The following is a 23,218-nucleotide window of genomic DNA, read 5'->3' on the forward strand; positions in this document are numbered from 1 at the left end:
TCATTTCTTTGCTCTTCATTTTCATTTCAATACCCATTTACATTACAAAATGTCCCAAACAATGGGCAACAAAATGTTTTATGAATTATATTTTCTTGTAATTCTGCTAACCCTTCTTTGGTATTGAGAAACCCCTTAAAATCCTTTAGAAAGTAGTATATGGAAAATGTATGTATACGACAAACGTTGACAAAAGTCTTTGCTGACTGCTATGTGTGACAAAGTCAGATGTACTGAATAAGTACTGTAAGTTAAAATGTTTTATCAATTGAATTAAACTGTTAAAAGCTCTTTGGCAAGTGTTATAAAAGTAATGATAAAGTGAAGTGCAAACTCATTTGGTGATGATAGCAACAGCTTTCTTCATCCAAGCATTGTTACTGAGTACAGAGAGCATGAAACGAGCCGCATCTCCTCTTGACACAGACTGACCAACCGGCAGACCATTTTCATCAGGGACATAATAACCTTCATGAGTGAGGAACTCGTTGGCTTTGAAAACAACAAGAAAAATAACACTACAATTTGTGGTAATCTAATGGCTTTGCAGCAAAAGCAAACTTCCAATAAGGATTCATTTGTCAATAAGCATTTTACATATTACTTAATGTTAAATGCTACCAACAGTTGAAGAAAGCATATATATATATTAGTGCTATCCAAAATAAGTTTTTGTTTACATAATATGTGTGTGTATACTGTGTATATTTATTATGCATATATAAATACAACCACATGCATGTATATATTTAAGAAAAATATGTTATGTCTATATATTAAATATATTTATATAAAATATAAGAATATAAATACATAAATGTATATGCATGCAAATATCTTCAAATATTTTCAAAATATATACTGTATGTTTGTGTATTTATATATACATAATATTTATTATGCATATATAAATACAACCACATGCATGTATATATTTAAGAAAAATATGTTATGTCTATATATTAAATATATTTATATAAAATATAAGAATATAAATACATAAATGTATATGCATGCAAATATCTTCAAATATTTTCAAAATATATACTGTATGTTTGTGTATTTATATATACATAATAAATATACATAGTACACATACATATATTATGCAAACAAAAACTTTGGATGCAATTAATCGCGATTAATCGTTTGACAGCACACACACACACACACACATATATATATATATATATTGTAGGGCTGCACAATTAATCGAATTTCTAATCACGATTACAATTATGGATGCCACAATTACGTAATCGTTCAAAGTCCACTTATGTTATTCTGCACGCTTAAGATGTTTTTTTTTTCCTACATATTATCTTAAGGATTTTTCCATTGTCTTAGTTTTAGTATAACATTATAATACCATTCATATTTTTACTTTTTTATCATTTAAAGAAGAAACCAGTCTGATGTATATTTGGCTTAATACTATAGAAAAGCACTAAAGGTTTTTCAGTTGGAGTGTTTTCAGCTTGTTTATTTTCATATAAAAATACGGCATGCAGTTGCATCAAACAATGGTATAAACATCATTCAATGTAAATTGTGATAATCGTAATTAATAATCGCAATTACAATTTTAAGGGAATAATTGACAATTATGATTTTTGTCATAATTGTGCAGCCCTAACATATTGAAGTTTGTGTTTTATTAATAGATCCCACCTGTTGTTGGCATATTCTTCAGACCAGGAGGACGGACAACAGTCCAGTTGATGTCGTCAGTCTGCTTGAGAAAGTTTTCCATTTCATACATGTTGTTCAAAACACTTCTAATCATGGGAAGCAACATGAAGCGGATGAGAAAGGAAGAATTGGAGCCTGAATCAGCTGTGAAGAATGTCATAGCAATCCAATTACTACACCAGTCAAATGATCACCAAACATACTGTGAGGAAAAGACCCTTCAGTTGTGCATACCATACATAATAACAGCACTTACGGTCAGTGTACCATGAGGTCATGGTGATGATTCGATTGACTTTGACTTCACGCATAGCATTTAATGCTGCCTTCATAGACTGGGTGTAGCCAGTGACTCCGTAAAAAAATGAGATTGGAAAGCCAAGACAGGACAACACAGCATCCTGACCTTTGAAGTGCGGTTTCAGGCAGTCTTCTGAGAAAATGTCTGCTTCAACCACCTGTCACACGAGGGCATGAGGTTAAACAGTACATGGTTGAGGCTGCATGCTAGCTGTAGCTACTGATTACTGAAAATCTAAGAGATAAAATGTGCATCATCTGGACTGGAACACATGAAATATTATCTACATTGCACTGCTACAGCAGGCAGCTTAGTGTAAATCATATCATTATTTGGAATTGCTGTGTCTGGATAACCGTCCTTAAAAACCTTTACTTCCAGCACAAAAATGTGGCAAGCAAATCATGTGATGATTTCAACCCATAAATGAAACACATTGAAATTTGATGCCACCCTTGTGACTCTTATGCAAAATTTTAGCTGTCGTTTTCAGTGGTACTGTACAAAAACGTATATAACAACTAAAATAAAATATAAAACAAACACTTGCATACAGTATACAGTGAGTTATGCATTAAAAAGTTAACATTTTCACCTTGGTGACTTGGAACTCTTTAACATTATTCCAATTCTAAACCAAATAGTCATTTCAGCATTTACCATTGTGCAGACTTTAGTCAACTAGATAAGAAAGAAAATATGAGCTAATGAATAGCTCAGACTATTATACTCATATAAACTATTCATTTTGTCAAGGACCTTGCAAAATTATGTTATTGTGAATCTGCAGTCTAACCCATTACTTATACCTGGGAGCAATTCATAAACAATGTAACAAAAAGTATTTCAAAATTTCACTATGCTTTTACAAAAACAATAACAATATATAACTTTAAGCTTTCCTCCTACAATTTACCTTGAGGTTCTCGTGCGTCAGCGTCAGTTTTCCCGGGGTTCTGACGACGGCCGTGACGCAGTGTCCTTGCTGAAGAGCCTGATTGACCAGCTGCTGCCCGGTCTGACCAGTCGCGCCAAGAACAGCGATCTTCATGATTTATCTGGACAGAACCTTGCTGCTAAAACACGAGAATGTGTGAAATGACAGCTGCCGTTAACATAGTCACACTCGTTTGTAACAACACCGCAGAGAAAGGGCTACAAATATGAATAGAGATTCTTACAGGAATAAGGTTAATGGAAAAGTTAGTTTTTAATCTGCTTAGCTAACGTCCGGAAATGACATTTATTATATCAAGACTCCTCCTCAAGGACAACAACATTAAATGTCTTTGCGGACACATTAAAACTGAAAGTGTTTTGAGGGGAAAACACACTTTCCGAGGGAAGATATTTGTAAATGATCTTAAGAATGTGAGCATCACTAAATAAAACATTTATACATGCCGTCAATGCAAACACCTAAGAAAACAACAAACTTTAGTGACATAACGTATGTCATCTAAGCGCACTGTGTAAATGCGGTGATGATCAGCAGCATTTGATGTGCAAAAAGCCCAGTGTTTATCCTACATGGATCGCAAAAACACACATCAGTAAAAATATTCTTGACAACAAGCAAACTTACTCTAAAATCGCTCCTGACGGTGTGGGTGGCAACGCAACAGTAAACACATGCATGCGCTCTCTGCTGTCAAACAGCTGCTGATATAACTTTCACGCTTGTGGACTCGAGTGCGCATGCGCTTTGCGAGAATTCCACGCAAGAGTCCTACCAGGAAAAAAAAAAAGAAAGAAAGAAAGAAAAAAGCTACATTACATTATAATAAAAAATGTCGCGTTCTGTTTTCTTTTAAAAAAATGTTTTACATTTAAATCTGTAGTAAAAATATATATATTAATCAACAATCGTTTTTGTAAATTGTAGTTATGTATGCATATTTTTTTAAACGTATGTTTGTAATCGGTAAATATAAGAACGGTGTGTAACTGTGCATACTACAGTTTATGTTCTATTACAAAAAGCCCATGTATCGTCAAGTATGTTTAGCACGGACCGTACTCATGAATTGAATCCCAGGAACGTCTCGAGGGAACCCATGAAGAATTAATCTTCTGGGTTTGACATCATGGCTGTATCGTTAGAAATGTAATAAATATTTTCTTAAATATTTTTGATTAGCCTATACGTTTTTCTTTTACTTTTTAGATTTTGTTGAATGAATAATTGCGACCACAGAAACATGTAAATGGCGAACCAATGAAAATCTTCAAATATACCCATAGCCTAAATAACGCGAACTGTACTGTACTGAAATGATTCCAGGATGGAAACATTAATCGGACGGACCATTAATCTTCTGGGTTTGACATCATGGCTGTATCGTTAGAAATGTAATAAATATTTTCTTAAATATTTTGATTAGCCTATACGTTTTTCTTTTACTTTTTAGATTTTGTTGAATGAATAATTGCGACCACAGAAACATGTAAATGGCGAACCAATGAAAATCTTCAAATATACCCATAGCCTAAATAACGCGAACTGTACTGTACTGAAATGATTCCAGGATGGAAACATTAATCGGACGGACCAAGCTTCATGATTAACAGAACCTTTATTCACTGCGAAACTTTACTCGTGAAGCACTTTTATTTGATTTCACACCGCAATAAACCAAAAAAAGGGACTTTAGTTAGGCACAAGTGTGTGGACAGTGGACACCACCCCCTTCTGGCTAATATGTTACTGTCACAACAATCACTTCAGTTCCGTTTTCAAATACAGAAGTTGGGCAGAGCGTGAAGGAGTCTTTGGTTTCGCATGTTCAGATGTTACCATCACAAAGTTAGTGTTCAGTATTCACCATGAAGCTAGAGATTTGTCTGATCCTCGGCATGACAGATTTCTGCGTATCGACAGCTGATTTCTCTCCTCCAGTGGTAAACATCAGTCTGGACGTGCCTGCATATCAGCGATGGACTCCTCTGAAGAAACTCTATGACATCGATTTCTTGAGTGTTCAGATGTCACCATCACAAAGTTAGTGTTCAGTATTCACCATGAAGCTAGAGATTTGTCTGATCCTCGGCATGACAGTTTTCTGCGTATCGACAGCTGATTTCTCTCCTCCAGTGGTAAACATCAGTCTGGACGTGCCTGCATATCAGCGATGGACTCCTCTGAAGAACCTCTATGACATCGATTTCTTGAGAAAAGCCGCATCTGAAGTGATCGAGTAAGTATCAGACAGTCTGATAACCACACGCACGCTACGAGAACATGTAGCTTTGGTTTGCATTCTTGCAATTTTGACCAGAACCAGTTTAGCCATTAAATCATTTTACCTAGCTGACAAGTTTAAAACATTTACAGAATTTGCAATCAAATATCACAGAATGTCACCAAATACTTAAGTTTGCAACGTGATAAAAAAATAAAGCGCTGCTGACATCCCCTCTATTTTTTAAATGAAATATTCGGTCACATTCCACATATTATTTTAAAGTCCAATTCTCGCCTGAATAAACTTCTAATTTGTTAGTAATAGTTAGTTAGGTAGTTGTTACGTTTATGTATTGGGTAGGATTAGGGATGTAGAATATGGTCATGAAGAATATGTGCTTTATAAGTACTAATAAACAGCCAATATGTTAATAATAGGCATGCTAATAAGCAACTAGCCTAGTTAATATAGTGAGAATTAGTCCCTGTACTAAAGTGTTACCATATGTTCTTTAACTTCGTAAATTTTGTTTGTCATCACCCTAGATCCACATATATGTCTTACAAACCCTCTTTTGCAGCTCAACTGTTCCCAAATGGGTTCATGATGCAGTTAAACCGATAGTGAACGCTCTGGAGAAATACATCCCACAGCCGTATGCTGGAGAAATACAGGGCATGGCATCCTTCTATGGCACTGACATTGCAGATATTGTGCTGTTGAACTTTGCCTATGAAGTATCTGCGTAAGTACTTCGCTTTTTGGTACAGTAGCTCTCTTGAAGTGTTTTAGTTGTCAACTTTTTTTTCAACATTAATTGTGGCTGCTTTGCTTTTTTTAAATAGCTTTTGCACCAGTATTGTAACTCAGGATACAAAGGGCAATATATACCATGGCAGAAACCTGGATTATCCCCACGATGTGCTCAGAAATCTTACTCTAGATGTACTTTTTATTAAAAATGGAAAGGTATTATTAAATTATATATTACATTGTATTGTATTATATTATACTCTTGAATCTGCAAGTCGTTTCTCTCCAGGTGGCATACAGAGGAACCACTTTTGCTGGTTATGTTGGGCTGTGGACAGGACAGAGCCCCAACAAGTTTACAGTGTCTGGCAACGAACGCAGTAGGTTGATTTTTTAAAAAGACATGGTCTAGTGAATTTTGTGGGGTTTTAATTTATATCTATATTTCTACAGATAAGGGACATTGGTGGGAGAATGTAATTTCAGCAGTTTTATTAAAAAGTTCTCCAGTTAGCTGGCTAGTGCGAGAGGTGAGAGAACAAATGTATATAAAATTCTAAATATAATTCAGTATTTCAAAATACATTTACTTACTGGTGCAAAAATAACTCTTTGACTGTTAAGAGACTTTTGCATTGAATACATCTGTATATTTTTGATTTCTTTAGACTCTTGAAGCAGCTGTGGATTTCCAGGATGCAGTATTGAGACTGGCCAAGGTGCCGATAATTACAGATGTTTATTACATTTTGGGTGGTGTTCATGCTGGTGAGGGTGTGGTCATAACCAGAGACCGGAGCGGATCAGCTGACATATGGCCTCTTGATCCACTTAATGGATAGTAAGCACCAACCATCATTTTTTAATTACATAAATTAAAATGAAAGAAATAAAGCGATGCCAGTGCAACATTAGGCTCTCATTCATATAATACTAGTTTTTTCCTTAAGGTTTTTACATTACTAAGCCTCTGATTTTTACTGTTGCTTATTATAGCTGGTATAGAGTTGAAACCAATTATGACCACTGGCTACCCGCCCCTAAACGAGACGACCGAAGGCAAGCAGACAATACATTTTTATCAATAACGTGAAAGCACAAATGTGTGATTATTTAACCGAACAATTTAGGGATTGCTTTTCACATTTCCTGGTCTTGTTTCAGAGATGTGGCCATGAAAGCACTGAATGCCACTGGTCAAAACCATATTAGTATGGATTCTCTGTATCAGGTAAATGAATAAATCCATTTTGGCTGCCTATTATTGTCATAGGTTGTGGCATTTATTTCTGTCCTACATTGTTAATAATGTACTACAAAATGTGTCCTTGTTTGTTATTATCATAGTAATTTCTGGATTTAGATATTAAAAAAGATGAAACTTTAATGAGACTTCCCTTGTGTTTGTGAAAGCATGCAATCCTATTACATAATTTATTGACTGATGTGTTAAGTGATCATTTATTTTTCATTGTTACAGGTTTTATCCATGGATCCAGTATGTAATAGGTAAGGAGGAGAGTAATGCAGCATTTCACCTATCACATGATATTTTATGGTTGTGTAATGGCCTCATGTAGAGTGCTCATTTCTCGTATGTGGTAACCAGTAGTATAAACATAAGCACACTTCCTCCTCATGGAGGTTATAATATTAGAATCTAACAATGCAATGCAGAATTTAGGAATTTCCTGAAGAGTCTGCAGAAACCAGTCATGTGAAGCTTCTGCCTATTCACACTTACAACTTCACAGACACTCATTGTTTAAGCCACTCAGCTGTAAATTAGAACAGTCCAAGCATTGATCTCTGTTGAACTCTCACCCTCATTTATGTCTGGTGCCCAACAACTCAACACTGATTCTCAACTCATCTAGCTTTACTAACTTACCATTGCTTGTCAAAGCTGATATATTGCCAAGTGGTACTGGTGGGTTCGACTGGGGGAAGTCGTGGCCTAATGGTTAGAGAGTCGGACTCGTAACCCAAAGGTTGTGGGTTCGAGTCTCGTACCGGCCGGGGTTGTCGGGGGGGGGGCGAACCCCCAACTGCTCCCCGGGCGCCGCAGCAAAAAAATGGCTGCCCACTGCTCCGGGTGTGTGTTCATGGTGTGTGTGTGTTCACTGCTGTGTGTGTGCACTTTGGATGGGATAAATGCAGAGCACTAATTCCGAGTATGGGTCACCATACTTGGCCACATGTCACTTCACTTTCACTTTGTAACCATATGATGACGACATTCATTTAGCAGACACTTTTCCAAAAACAATCTCCATAAAGGGACAAAAGCAATTATTCCCAGAGCCAACAATATTAATAATCTAAAATTGCAGCTTTACAAGAAAGCTAGATTTGGAAACAAGCTAGAATAGAGTAGAAATGCAGAGAAGAAAGAGAACCATTGCCACCAAAATGCCCTCAAAAATTTGAAATATGCTTCTCTTCAGTTCACCCCACTCATTTTCTATAGGGTTCAGGTCAGAGGACTGCGACGGCCATGCCAAAGCTTCATTTTGTGCTCATTTGACCCATTTTTGTGTTGATTTTGATGTTTGGTTTGGATAATTGTCCTGATGGAAGATCCAACCATGGCCCATTATAAGATTTTTAACAGAGGCAGTCAGGTTTAGATTTTTTATCTGTTGGTATTTGATAGAATCCATGATGCCATGCATCTAAATAAGATGTCCAGGACCTCCGGCAGAAAAACAGGCCCACAACATTAAAGATCCAGCAGTATATTTAACCGTGGGCATGGGATGCTTTTTATCCCTGTTTGTACAGTACTAAACCTATCTGGTGGGTTTGCTGCCAAAAAGCTCTTTTTTTTTTTTAAGTTTCATCCGACCATAGAAGCCAGTGCCATTTGAAGTCATGTCTGACAACTGAATATGGAGTTTGTTTTTGGATGAGTGAGGAGAACTTTTCTTGAAACCCTCCCAAACAAGGCTTTTTGACCCCAAGACTCAACTAATCTCTGCAATTCTCCAGCTGTGATCCTTGGAGAGTCTTTGGCAACTCAAGCTCTCCTCCTCGGCGTGTATTAGGATGTTATAGACACACATCCTCTTCCAGGCAGATTTGTATCATCTTTAGTTGATTGGAACCCCTTAATTGTTGCTTTGTTGATGGAAATGGGGATTTTCAATGCTTTAGCTCTTTTTTACAGCCACTTTCTATTTTGCGAAGCTCAACAACCTTGTTCTGCACATCAGAACTATATTCTTTGGTTTTACTCCTTGTGATGGGTGAATAAGGGAATTGGGCCTTTGTGTTCCTCATATTTATAATCCTGTGGAACAGGAAGTCATGGCTGGACAATTTCATGCTCCTAGTCACCCTGGAGTGCTAAAACATTTATTACTTCAGTGATAGGTTAGAATTTTGTGAATTTTTTGAATGAAAGATCAAAAGGATAAACAATGCAGATTTATTTTCACAGCCGCCTTTGCTCATATTTACCAAGGGTGCCAATATTAGTGGAGGGGACTGTATCTCCCCACTGTATAAGTGTTAGTTAAAGAGGTGTCTCTTAAGGTCACATTCTGTAATAAAGCTTTTTAATGTGAGTATGATCTTCCTTCCAGGATCACCGTTTATACAGCCGTCATGAGTGCCGCCACTCCTGAGAAGTACACAACAGTTGTCAGAGATGTAAGAACAAACCATAACACTACATGATTTTTAAAACATATTTTAAAACATAAAAAAAATGTGAAAACACATTTTCATTAAACATATGCCGCTTAAGATTGATTTTACATACATTACCACCGTCATGTTATATGGTATGCTTTCATGATGTCCAGTTGGCTGGTTTGGTAATATAAGTGATTTTGTTGGATGAAACAACATTTCTGTCATAATGTAAGAGTTTGCTATGGCTTTTCTGATATTATTTTGACATTATTTTGGAATTTCGCAATACTCCGTTGACATCAGTCTGTCAGCTTTTGCAAGGAGCATCACATGAATTGGTGTGACTAACTAGGTCGCATGTCTTTTCTATACTTTGGAAACTTCTGTTTCTTGCAATCATTAGTGATGGAACTGTGACTGACATTTTTGTTACAGTCTACAGTTACAGTCTTTCTTTTCTGTTTACAGATCTGTATGTGATGGAATGACTCGTTCCCTTGACCAGCTCAGCCATAATTTTCACACAGCTTAGTTGTGAACTACCCAACAACTTCTGTTTCTCTTCTGCTTTTCACAATGGAAATGAGTCGTATTTTAATATCTAAAAAGTAGTGCTGCAAGATATTGTGATAAAGCCTATATCCTGTTTCAATAGGGAAAATACTTGATTTTTTAATTGATGACTTGAATAGCTATATTTGGAAAGAATCATGAAAAAAATTACCAATATCAGCACAACTGCAAATGTATAACTGATTTTAATAACTGTTTAATAAATAAGAAGTTAATATTAAGTGACTTAATATTACTAGAAATAATATTGGCTATTTTTGCTCTATTTTGTCAACACACAAATGTATACTTCTGTAATATATTAAAGCAAGCCCCAAGAAGCTGTGGTTTACAGTGAATTTATAACAGCTAAGGGGCGTTGTTAGGCACGGTGCGGAGCGCCTTTATAATACTGCATGCATTACTGAACGTTTATAAGACATATATTTATACATTAAGAACATATATGATGGATTCTCTCTCTTCTACATGTAATACACAATTGAACTGACTGTACTGAATTGAACTGAATACAATATTAAAATAATTGTTAATTGTAATCATTGAGGAGCTTTCTGGATCTTGTGCACATCATAAGAAATGCTTTCACCTCAAATGATTTATTTTTGTGTCTTGCATTATTTTGGATTTATTACATGCTACTTTACAAAGCAACAACCTACTTCCTTTAGGAAAGTGCCATTTCCTGTACAAAAGTCCAGTCAAGTCGCATCAAGCTATTGCCCTTAATCCCTTCAGAGCTTGTTCACTTAATTCAGCTACACAGATGAAGACTGTTAAGACACAGACAAACAAACATACCTACTGAAGTAGTTCATCACAATATGTGATCGGGAGTTTGACACAAGGTCTTCTCTTATTTTTGAATGAAAATAGTGGATTTTTGCACAGGACATTGAAGGTTTCTCGGGGGACATGGGGGAGCATGTGACTATACTTTCTTTGTGTCCTTACAAGCTGTTTTTTTTGCATTTCTACTCTTCGCATTGACTAACTCAAGCACCGATGGGCTACAGAATGCGGATACAATCCTTTGGTTGACATGTTAATGTGACGGAAATAAAGCTTCTGGGATTTCCTTGATTAAAAGAGAAACGCACCAGGTGAGTTTTACCTACCATGATTTATCATCTCTGGCTGCAACCTTCTATGGCTTGGAGTTTTAAGGACACTGTTTTGCTGACATGATTTGCACAGCCCTTCATATTATCATTCAATTAAAAAGAAATACATAGAAAGGTACCAAATACTAAAACTAAATTAATGGTGATATACTGGTGTGAAATCTTAAACCATTTTTTTTAAATAGGCAGGATTTAGTATGGGTTAAATTATGTTATAAATATCATGTCTTATTATTTGTAGAATTCATAGAATATTTTTCATAGTAGCAGTCTTACTTAATTTTACTGTGAGCAAGATTCAAAGCTCACGTCGCATGAGCTTTTATCAACAGCTCTTTTAAGAGATTTAACCTCAGAACGAGCATGTCTGTTACACTACACTACATTATTGTGATGTCTGGTGAGCTAATGAATAACCTTCCTTACAAATAAGTCTATAAATCCATAGTCCATAATCCCCAGTTATTCAGTATTTCCTAAAAAAAAATACAAATACCTTAAAATACCCCCCATTCATCTCTGACTCTTGATGTTTTTTTAAAATTGTGAGATAGATACTCAAATGTTAACTATTTTAATGAATAACAGAAGCTGGTTTATAGTGAAGCAGGGCCATCATTGAGGGTTTGAAGCTTGTGGGCTTTCACAGAGCACAGGTGCGTGTTGACGTCGTCTGCTCTATAAGGAGGACTGAGGCCAGTGCAAGAGAGCAATGAACCCAGATTAACTCGCTCTCTGGATCTCATTAACGTGCGCAACAACATGACATTTAGTGTAGCCTGTTGTCAAAAGCTTGAAAATATTGTACAGTACAGTAATATGATTTACTAGAGTACGTCTGTTGGTCTAAATTTTTGTATTTAATGAATAATATAAATATGTATTGTGTAAATTGTGTATTACTGAATTAAGTGTTTTTTGTGGTTGCTTTTTATTTTTATTTTTTTTATAGTGGTACAATGGTTTCTTAACCATTTAACAAATCCAATCCACATTATTTTGTAATGTGATTTGTATCAAATAAACATATACAAATATAAATCATTGTTTCATACAAGTGCTTAATAAAAGTGCTTGTTATACTGACTTTCATATTTTCTACCTCCAGGAGAAGCCATGGGGTGTGGTGTCACAAAAACCAGCGAATTCAATAGAAAATTTGATAAAGGTAAAATCCTCAAAAATGTGTCCTCATTTGTAAGTCGCTTTGGATAAAAGCGTCTGCTAAATGACTAAATGTAAATGTAATGCAATGTAAAATGTTTTCAATAACAATAATATGAATGGCTAGTGTCATTCAAAGAATGATATATACTGTACGAGTGAGTTCTCTTTATTCCAAGACTATTTACCTTGAATATAACTTGACCTAAATGAATTCTCTTCTTAAAACAGATGGAAATGTCATCCCAGGTGAGTTTTTACCAGTCCAGCAAAGCTTGTGTAAAACCTTATCTCTCGCAGCTATTGAATTAGAACACGGTTGTCTATTTCTGTGTAGTGTCAATATATAAGTACCTCATTTACATTCTCAACATGTCTTCTTTTTCATGCATGTCTGCAGCAGCGATAAGTAAGAAAAATTCATCTTTTATGACCACGATGTCTATTTGACTATTGTTGGGTATTACATAGGCTACTATACACAGAGTTAGAAGACTTTCAATAGGCCTTCACTATAAAAAAAATTACTTGTCTAAGTTGTAGCGTATAAAAGAAACATTATTGGAGTATGTTTCACAAGAAAGTCTTTTTACTTCATTTACTTACATTCCACGTTTAATTCAAAGGATTAACAGCTGCTCCTTTGTAATTATTTGTGAAATTTACTAGCAAAAAATGGTACAAACTAATCCTACACCAACTTGTTTTCAATAATCTCTCAAATGATGCTAAATTGGGTGTAATTCTAGAAGCCCGAAACAAAAACTATTGCATTTAGAGCAAATCTGTTTAATTATAGCCTATTTATTTCTGAGTCTGACCTCAGTCGTGTTCTCTTGAAAGCAATTAAGGCTGCGGTGCTGATCCAGCGCTGGTACCGACAGTATGCGGCTCGCATGGAAATGAGACGCAGATACACCTGGAACATCTTCCAGTCCATGGAGTACGCAGACCTACAAGACCAGATCAAAGTAAGAAATCCATTCTCCACACTATTTTTAACGTAAGAACGGGCGCAGCCATTTGCAACTTGAATGTGCGCGGCTTCCGGTATCCTGCTTCCAGTTATTATACCTGGGCTGCGTTCAGCCCCGACAAAAACGGTGCAAAACGTTTTTTAAACGGAAACGGTGGTGCGTTGAACACCCTGTTCTGATGATGACGCAAGAGTTGCAACTATGGCAGCTGAGAAGGCCATTCTTTGTGTTCTTTTTGAAGAATTTTCGGAGCCTGATGAAATCGGTATAAATACGTGTTTAATATTGCAAAATACGCTCGATGTTACAGTCACTGCCCTTGCCCTCCAGAATAAAAGAGAACATCCCAATCGAGTGAAGGGATTTGTGGAAACTGTGGTTCCTAATTATTGTGATCAACATTTGCCTCGCATTTCAGGATGAAAAGACAAACATTTCAGGTGAAGGATAATCCACTTCTTACCTCCGAGATGCTTGTTATACTGACTTTCATATTTTCTACCTCCAGGAGAAGCCATGGGGTGTGGTGTCACAAAAACCAGCGAATTCAATAGAAAATTTGATAAAGGTAAAATCCTCAAAAATGTGTCCTCATTTGTAAGTCGCTTTGGATAAAAGCGTCTGCTAAATGACTAAATGTAAATGTAATGCAATGTAAAATGTTTTCAATAACAATAATATGAATGGCTAGTGTCATTCAAAGAATGATATATACTGTACGAGTGAGTTCTCTTTATTCCAAGACTATTTACCTTGAATATAACTTGACCTAAATGAATTCTCTTCTTAAAACAGATGGAAATGTAATCCCAGGTGAGTTTTTACCAGTCCAGCAAAGCTTGTGTAAAACCTTATCTCTCGCAGCTATTGAATTAGAACACGGTTGTCTATTTCTGTGTAGTGTCAATATATAAGTACCTCATTTACATTCTCAACATGTCTTCTTTTTCATGCATGTCTGCAGCAGCGATAAGTAAGAAAAATTCATCTTTTATGACCACGATGTCTATTTGACTATTGTTGGGTATTACATAGGCTACTATACACAGAGTTAGAAGACTTTCAATAGGCCTTCACTATAAAAAAAAAATACTAGTCTAAGTTGTAGCGTATAAAAGAAACATTATTGGAGTATGTTTCACAAGAAAGTCTTTTTACTTCATTTACTTACATTCCACGTTTAATTCAAAGGATTAACAGCTGCTCCTTTGTAATTATTTGTGAAATTTACTAGCAAAAAATGGTACAAACTAATCCTACACCAACTTGTTTTCAATAATCTCTCAAATGATGCTAAATTGGGTGTAATTCTAGAAGCCCGAAACAAAAACTATTGCATTTAGAGCAAATCTGTTTAATTATAGCCTATTTATTTCTGAGTCTGACCTCAGTCGTGTTCTCTTGAAAGCAATTAAGGCTGCGGTGCTGATCCAGCGCTGGTACCGACAGTATGCGGCTCGCATGGAAATGAGACGCAGATACACCTGGAACATCTTCCAGTCCATGGAGTACGCAGACCTACAAGACCAGATCAAAGTAAGAAATCCATTCTCCACACTATTTTTAACGTAAGAACGGGCGCAGCCATTTGCAACTTGAATGTGCGCGGCTTCCGGTATCCTGCTTCCAGTTATTATACCTGGGCTGCGTTCAGCCCCGACAAAAACGGTGCAAAACGTTTTTTAAACGGAAACGGTGGTGCGTTGAACACCCTGTTCTGATGATGACGCAAGAGTTGCAACTATGGCAGCTGAGAAGGCCATTCTTTGTGTTCTTTTTGAAGGATTTTCGGAGCCTGATGAAATCGGTATAAATACGTGTTTAATACTGCAAAATACGCTCGATGGTACAGTCACTGCCCTTGCCCTCCAGAATAAAAGAGAACATCCCAATCAAATGAAGGGATTTGTGGAAACTGTGGTTCCTAATTATTGTGATCCAACATTTGCCTCGCATTTCAGGATGAAAAGACAAACATTTCAGGTTAAGGATAATCCACTTCTTACCTCCAACTTGTGCTCTTATTATTTTAGTTATTTTGCCTTTAATGTAAATAAGCATGTGCAAACAATATACTTGCTCTTGTGAATTTATTTTGATGTTAATTACATTGTGCGAGCTGTCTCTTTAATACCGTGTGGTTTACATACATGTTGCTGCTGATTGGGCTGACATGTTTGACACACCCACCAAACAAGAGAAAACGCATCTCAAACCCCGTTGCATACCGTTTCCAGGAAACATGTCGTTCAAACCGGAAACCGTAGCAAAACGGTGCACACCGGTTTGAGCTTGAACTTGCCGCTGTACAAAAACAGTCCGTTTTGCTGCTTAATATTGCAAACTGGTATTTTTTTCCCCTCATATTATTTTAATTAATTATCATAATCATAAACACATTGGTTTGTAGCGCAAATCGTTTTACTTTAACTGCACTTTGACAATCTTCTGTAGCTGCTAATGAATCGGAAGTCACGCACATTCAAATAGTGTACTTCCGCGTAGCAAAGAAAGATGTAAAGACTATCCAAAACTTGCAAACTAGCAGGGTTAAGAGTGATAAAAAAATTAACAAATGAATGAATGAGTGAGTGAAGTAATTGATAGTCTACTTAATTTAACTCTGAAAACTGCGAACAACTATGTGACATTTCTTTTCTCACTTTCTCATACAGTTATAACATTTTCTTGGTTACCTGATGGATAACTTCACTCCATCAAGCAGTGAACGTAAAAGAAGCTGTTGTATATAAACACATAACATATTTATAGTTTTCCCCTGGAATTTATCCATGCTAAACACATCATATATGTTCTACCATGTAGGAAATCTGATCTCACATATCTTCCGAGAAAACGAGGTTTGCAGAGATGCAGAGTGGGAGAGATACACTGAAAAAAATGATTCATTGAATTTACTCAATTTTTTTAAGGTAAGTGGTTGCAATCAATTGATTTGATCTAAATTTAAACAAACAAATTTAGTTGAACTTAACCAATTTTATTTAGTTACCTTAGTATACTTTTTTTTAGTAATTTCAGCCCTATTTAATTATGTTACTTCCTCTTAAATTATTTATGTATTACTGATAAAAAAATATTCATTGAATTTACTAAAAAAATTTAAGGTAAGTGGTTGCAATCAATTTATTTTAGCTACATTTAAATAAACACATTTCGTTGACTAACTTTCAACATTTTAAAATAAATTTACACCAATATCGATGTGCCAGACATCTACTCTGGTCCACGGCTAACCTTTCCTTTAGATATGGATCAGGCTGCTGATCTTGTAGAGGCCTTTAAAAACAAACAAGTAGGTGCTCCATGAGGAGGCATTAAATATGTTTCATGATAGTCAGATAACGCTCGGTGTCTATAACCATGTACACTTCTGGTTTCTCCAAGCAGCAGCTTCACTCTCGTTACGTTCTTCAGCTTCTTCTGGAAACATGGAAGTTGCTCAGAGTGTTGCCAAATATCAACCGAGTCTCTACATGCCATAGCAAAGAAATAACCATTTGTGGTGAGAGTTGCTGACACATTTCAAGTTTTTTATTATAATACTATTCGATGCCACTTCTAAATACATTTATGAACTTTATTACAGGTGATTTACATGGACAATTAGAAGACTTGCTACTAATATTTTACAAGGTATGTATTAAATCATTTTACACTCAGCTACAAGATTGTCTTAACCTGATAAAGCATGTCTTTAAGTATATCTATTCCTATGGATTTGGGCTCTATTTATTTTGCCAGAATGGAATGCCGTCATTGGAGAAACCCTATGTTTTCAATGGAGACTATGTGGACCGAGGCAAAGACTCCATGGAGATTCTGCTCATATTGTTTGCTTTTCTGCTTGTGTTTCCTGGAGATGTTTATCTTAATCGAGGAAATGAAGATCACATCATTAATTTGAGGTAATGGAAATGTGCTAAACACATGTATTTACTAACACACACTATATAAGTCACCTTTATTTATATAGCACTTTTAACAATACAGATTGTGTCAAAGCAGCTTTACAGTATTAAATAGGAAAATAGTGTGTCATCAACAGTGTTGGGAAGGTTACTTTGGAAATGTAATAGGTTACAGATTACAAGTTACCATACTTAAAATGTAATAAGTAGTGTAACTTTTCAATTACTTTATTAAAGTAATGTAACTGATTACATTTGATTACTTTTTGATTACTTTTCTAAATTTCTAATGTTTTCAACTGTTTATAATTTTCAAACATGTAAACCAGGCAGGGTTAACCTTACAGTAGTATTCAACGGATTACTGTCAGACTTACGAAATCCTTCATCGCTTGAATTAAGATTATATTTCCATTTTAAAGTAGACACTGGATGCAAAATTCACTTTTACATGGTGTTTGCATATAAATGTATCTTAACAGTGTGTGGACACAACCACCCTACAATGATAAAAATCCATTCACTCCTTTTTTTAATCCCCCAAAATCCTAAACAATATTTTAGAGCAGTCACTGCAATTTATGAAAGAAATAATTAAATCTGTATGTGAGAGTGTGTGTGAAAAAAGCAGATGTAACCCCCTTTGTAATCCTTAACATTTTCATAAGTAACTGTAATTTAATTACATATTTTTTCTCAGTAACTGTAACTGATTACAATTACTTTTATTTTGTAATTAAATTACGTAATTCCGTTACATGTAACTAGTTACTCCCCAACACTGGTCATTAATAAAAAAGGACAATAGTAAACACTCAATTTTCAGTTAAAGGCAGTTTATCATTGAATTCAGTGATGTCATCATCCAGCTCAGTTCAGTTTAATATTATCTTCGCAATCGACGATAGTCAACGATATCGCTGGAAATCCAAGTATCATAGTATTATTTTTTCACACATGCATGTTTTATAGACACTCTTGAAAACTGCTTCTGAATTACTAAATAGTCTCAAATAAGCCACTTAAATAATGGTGTCTATAGCAGTGGTTCTTAACCACAAGGGGGTTTAAAGGGATAGTTCACCCAAAAATGAAAATTCTGTCATTAATTACTCACCCTCATGTCGTTCAAAATCCATAAGACCTTCGTTCATCTTTGGAACACAGATTAAGGTATTTTTTTAAGAAATCCGAGAGCTTTTTGACCCTGCATAGACAGCAACATAACTGAAATGTTCCCAGGCCCAGAAACATAGCAAGGACTTCGGTAAAATAGTCCATGTGACATCAGTGGTTCAACCGCAATTTTAGGAAGCTACAAGAATACTTTTTGTGCGCAAAGAAAACAAAAATAATGACTATTCAACAGTTCTTCTCCTTCACGTCAACCTAGGGCACCATTATGGAGAGTACCATGGTGCATTTGCGTGCTTTCCTCTGAATGTAAAGAATGTGTGTTCTACGTCAGCAGCATGCATTGTTTACGTGTTCTCTTGATAATGGCGGAAGACATAATTTGGAGAAGAATTGTTGAATAAAGTCATTATTTTTGTTTCTTAGCACACAAAAAGTATTCTCACAGCTTTGTAAAATTACGTTTGAATCGCTGATGTTACATGGACTGTTTTATCGATGTCCTTACCACGTTTCTGGGCCTGGGAACATTTCCGTTACACTGCTGTCTATGGGCGGGTCAGAAAGCTCTCAGATTTCATCAAAAATATCTTAATTTGTGTTCAGAAGATGAACGAAGGTCTTACGGGTTTGGAACGATGTGTGGGTGAGTATTTCCAGAGTGGTCTCAATAAAGGTTTATTTTTTTATAATGTGCAACATTAAACTGAGATTTTTTTTTTTTATTACACTGAAAAAAAAAACATTTGGTGTAGAAACAATTTTCACTTAGAAATTGCTAGTAAATTTAACAATTAATTACAAAGAAACTGCAAATATCACATTGTAATAGTGTTTTCATGTAAAACATACTCCAGTAATCTTTATTTACCTTATTTACAACTTCAAAAAAATATTTTTGTACAGTGTACAACAGAAGTACTAGAGGTACAGAAAGGATGGCCTTCAAATAGGAGGATGTCCTTGGAGTCAAAAAGGCTGAGAACCACTGGTCTAGATGAGGCAGTGTACTAATTTTTGTGGCTCTATAATGCGATAATTTACACTTTTACTAATAACTTCAGAACTATAAAGGCAAGAATAAAGACAGTTTTCATCTGAATCTCTCAGTGCCATCAACTTAAATGCTCAAATCAAATGGTCTTTTTCCCTTTTCTACAAGAAAAATCTTATGGCACTTTGGATTTTTGTTTTTGTGAAAACATGTAATTTTCTCTTCGAAGGTATGGCTTCACCAAAGAAGTACTGAACAAATACAAGGTAGGTCATTGTTTAGGCCTACATCTAATGTCTGTGTGCTGTAATTCCTCAACTTCCTGTTCCTAAGAGTTTGTTTACCATATGGTGTTAGCTGTTTATCTCAATTATGAAACAGTAAGGGATATCCTGACACTGTCTTTCCAAGAACAGCACATATTAACAGCAAGTGGCCTGCTTAGACTTACAGTTTAAAAGGGGAAACTCTGGTCAGTTCTCCTGCAGTTATTTTCACAGAATGTGGGCCAGTCTTCGGTAAGAGGATTACAACAAGCAGGCTTCAAGACTTTCTGTACTCTGTCACTGGTGGCTGTTAACTAACTAGATGGTAAACGAACAAACCTTTGACTGCATAAATGACACCTTAGTAGGAAAGTGAATATATGGATGAATTCGTTTTTAACATTGGAAAGATAATATATTTATATTAGCATTTTAAAGAAGTTGTGGCTGTTAACTAGCTGGTAAATGAATAAACTTTTGTTTGACGTTTGATTAGTAGGGAATTTAATATACGGCTATGATTCTATATTTATACTAGTATTCTAAAAGAAAATTGGGAAACACTACTTAAAGCCTTTATAATGCATTATAAAGGTATTCATAATGTATGTTGTATGCATTATATCTTTTCATAAATAATTGTAACCAAAATTAAAATGCTTTATAATATTTAAAGGTTTGTTTGTCTAGTATAATGTGTTTTAATGCATTATACTTTCTAAAGCTGTACCATTGAATAGATACAGTAAGTATTATAATGTATTATCACTGTTGTATAAAAAAGACGCACACCTAACATTTGATTGTACTATTTTTGCATTCAAATGCAAATTTTTATTTTAAATTCGACTAATATAAATTTTTTTATTCACAATCTCCTCATCACAGGCAGGCACAGCACTCAATTCAGCATGTGTTCATGTTTGTGTTTGTGTGTGCGGTCTGCATCACTCATAACACGTGCCTATATCGTGCGCTAGGCTATATCGAACATTTTTTATATCGTTATCGAAGGTGTACCGTCGATAAATATCGATACCGTTTTATCGCCCAGGCCTAATTACAAGGTACATTATGAGGCATAAAACTACTTTTATAATGCATTATATATAAAGGTTTTAAGCAAAGTGTTCCCGAAAATTGCAGGTTAAGCAATAGGACAATGGTATGATCTTTACTAGTCAAGGGTTGGTTTTGGCAGATTTAGGGTCAGTGGCATTGAGAATAGCTTTTGTTAATATTTTGAATTCGATTTTGTTTTCTAATATTTTCAGTTTTTTTTATTTAAGTAAAACATTTAGGAATTTGTTGTGAATTTGTTGTCTTATTTTTAAATATGTCTTTGTAGTTTATATTAAGTTAGACTTTTTAGTTTCAGTGATTTTAGTACTAAAACCGAAACTAAACAAAATGAGTATTGTTGACTTGGAAACTAGTAAAGTTATGTTTTTTATATTTCTTTTATTTCATTTAATGTTTAAGTAATTATATTTTAATGGTTTTAGTTTTAATTTGATGATAATAGTTAATGATAGAAACTGTGCTGCGATACGATGATACGATAATAACTCATTAACATAATCAGTAATGTGTTATGCTCTGTTCTTTTGCCGTGTTTCTGCTCTAAGCTTCACATAATGGGGACAGTTATTTGATGTGCATTGTTACCATAAATCTCTCATCTGTTCGATTGCTTTAAGCTGCATGGGAAGCGCATCCTGAAGTTGCTCCAGAAAATCTTCAGCTGGTTGCCTTTAGTGACAGTAATCGACCAACGGGTGCTGATAGTCCATGGAGGAATCTCAGATACCACCGATCTTGCTCTGATAGCTCGAGTGGACAGACACAGAGTGAGTCGAACGAATGGTTAACATGTCGTTAAAGCATGAACATCATCTATTTTTTTATTTTTTAACTGATGAATGTTGTATTTCTATAGTATGTGTCTTCTCTGAGGCCTCCGAAGAAGAAGACTCCGTCACGCACTAATGTATATGCAGATTCAGAGCGTTATGGTGAGATGATCATCTGTAAGAACAGAAGGGGCTCGCTGACCTTTCCCAAACCGTTTGGTGCTCGGGAAAGTTTTCAAAGACACTCCCTTCAAGACTTCTCAAGCACCGTGGCTCGGACGCTTGAGGAGGAGTTCGAGGTTCGCCGTAGACAAGCAGAGTTTAGCTTGTCCAGCTTCAGCAAGTCTCACCGCATTCTGAGCTCTGCTCTGTCATCTGATTCTGAACCAGAATCATCAGAGTTTACCGACACCGGCAATGATGAGTGGAAACAGGTGGACTTCATTTGTGCTATTGTACATACTGTTCGTGGTTTGACTGATTTGCAGTACTAAATGTACTAAAACAGTGGTTCAGCCTTTTTGACCTCCATTATCCATAACAATATTCAATGGCCCAGTGATTTTTTTAAATGTTAATAAAATGTTTTTGAACTTGACATACACTCTTTAAAATAAAGGTTAGAAAACGTTTTTTTTTTTTTTTTTTTTTTTTTTTTGCAGTGACAGAAGAACCATTTTTGGTTCTGCAAAGCAGCTTTTAGTAAAGAGCTTTTAAAAGAAAACATTTTTTTTCTTAATGTGAAGAACATTTTAGTAATCTGAAGAACCAATTTCCACTCTAAAGAATCTTTTGTGGAAAGGGAAAGGTTTCATGAATGTTAAAGGTTCTTTGTGAAACCATCAATGCTAATAAGAACCTTTGTTTTTAAAGGAATAGTTCACCCAAAAAAATTCTGTCATTAATTACTCACCCTCATGTCCTTCCAAACCCGTAAGACCTCCGTTCATCTTCAGAACACAAATTAAGATATTTTTGATGCATTCTGACAGCTCTCTGACCCTCCCATAGACAGCAAGGGTCCTTACACGATCAAGGTCCAGAAACGTAGCAAGGACATCGGTAAAATAATCCATGTGACATCAGGGGTTCAACTGTAATTTTACGAAGCTACGAGAATACTTTTTGTCCGCAAAAGAAAACAAAAATAACAACTTTTTTCAACAATTCGTCTCCTCCGCGTCGCCCTGGCGCCATTTTGGAGAGTATCAGCTGGACGTAAATTGCATATGCTGTTCTGTGTCAGCTGCATCACGCGGATACGTTGTTTACGTTCAGATCAAAGCGCAAACAACTCAGAAAACATATCCGCGTGGCACAGCTGACACAGAACAGCATACGCTGTTTACGTCCATTACGGGTTTGGAAGGACATGAGGGTGAGTAATTAATGACATAATTCAACTAGAATAATGTATGTTCATAAAATGTATAAAATGTCCAAGGAGTTATGAGATGTATTAATTTAAATGACTTTTCCATGTGTTAAAAAATAGCTTTTATAAATCTTCAAAGAAAAAAGTTGTTGAGAAGGTGAATTAAAATAAGAATAGCTTAATTGTTCAGTTGTTTAGAATTATTTAAATGTTTTGACAATTTGAGGCCCCCTAGTGGACTCCGGCTCCCTGGTTG

The 23,218-nt window shown here is 35.5% G+C and overlaps 3 protein-coding genes and 1 pseudogene across 6 annotated transcripts; 3 read left to right on the forward strand and 1 right to left on the reverse strand.

Annotated features, from left to right (window-relative positions):
* LOC107720263 (flavin reductase (NADPH)-like) lies at nt 1-14,823 on the reverse strand. Of its 3 annotated transcripts, none has more exons than XM_016527926.1 (6): nt 14,795-14,823; nt 3,579-3,722; nt 2,910-3,069; nt 1,949-2,150; nt 1,672-1,836; nt 1-492 (listed from the first exon to the last, which is right to left on the reverse strand). In XM_016527926.1, exons 3-6 carry the CDS (start codon nt 3,042-3,044, stop codon nt 335-337), a joined length of 660 nt encoding a protein of 219 aa, XP_016383412.1. In that variant the 5' UTR covers nt 3,045-3,069; nt 3,579-3,722; nt 14,795-14,823; the 3' UTR covers nt 1-334. The 3 variants fall into 3 exon arrangements, with proteins under 3 accessions (XP_016383412.1, XP_016383413.1, XP_016383411.1); XM_016527927.1 differs by lacking the exon at nt 14,795-14,823 and adding an exon at nt 13,253-13,323 and having other exon boundaries at nt 2,910-3,066; XM_016527925.1 differs by lacking the exon at nt 14,795-14,823 and adding an exon at nt 13,253-13,323.
* LOC107720262 (N-acylethanolamine-hydrolyzing acid amidase) lies at nt 4,980-10,643 on the forward strand. Its single transcript, XM_016527923.1, has 11 exons — nt 4,980-5,190; nt 5,759-5,923; nt 6,024-6,147; nt 6,221-6,311; nt 6,385-6,461; nt 6,600-6,772; nt 6,928-6,990; nt 7,096-7,162; nt 7,412-7,440; nt 9,519-9,585; nt 10,039-10,643. Exons 1-11 carry the CDS (start codon nt 5,015-5,017, stop codon nt 10,048-10,050), a joined length of 1,044 nt encoding a protein of 347 aa, XP_016383409.1. The 5' UTR covers nt 4,980-5,014; the 3' UTR covers nt 10,051-10,643.
* On the forward strand, nt 10,980-13,453 carry LOC107720265 (serine/threonine-protein phosphatase with EF-hands 2-like). 2 transcript variants are annotated; one of them, XM_016527929.1, is made up of 5 exons: nt 10,980-11,246; nt 12,376-12,435; nt 12,663-12,680; nt 12,832-12,840; nt 13,275-13,453. In XM_016527929.1, the coding sequence occupies exons 2-5, from the start codon at nt 12,384-12,386 to the stop codon at nt 13,436-13,438; spliced, it is 243 nt and encodes an 80-aa protein (XP_016383415.1). In that variant the 5' UTR covers nt 10,980-11,246; nt 12,376-12,383; the 3' UTR covers nt 13,439-13,453. The 2 variants fall into 2 exon arrangements, with proteins under 2 accessions (XP_016383415.1, XP_016383416.1); XM_016527930.1 differs by lacking the exon at nt 12,663-12,680.
* LOC107720266 (serine/threonine-protein phosphatase with EF-hands 2-like) overlaps nt 13,925-23,218 on the forward strand; it is a 14,535-nt pseudogene continuing 5,241 nt past the window's right edge.

The sequence above is a fragment of the Sinocyclocheilus rhinocerous genome, unplaced genomic scaffold (genome assembly GCF_001515625.1).
Source record: "Sinocyclocheilus rhinocerous isolate Xijiao unplaced genomic scaffold, SAMN03320098_v1.1 scaffold62, whole genome shotgun sequence".
In the NCBI taxonomy this organism is placed as follows: Eukaryota; Metazoa; Chordata; class Actinopteri; order Cypriniformes; family Cyprinidae; genus Sinocyclocheilus; species Sinocyclocheilus rhinocerous.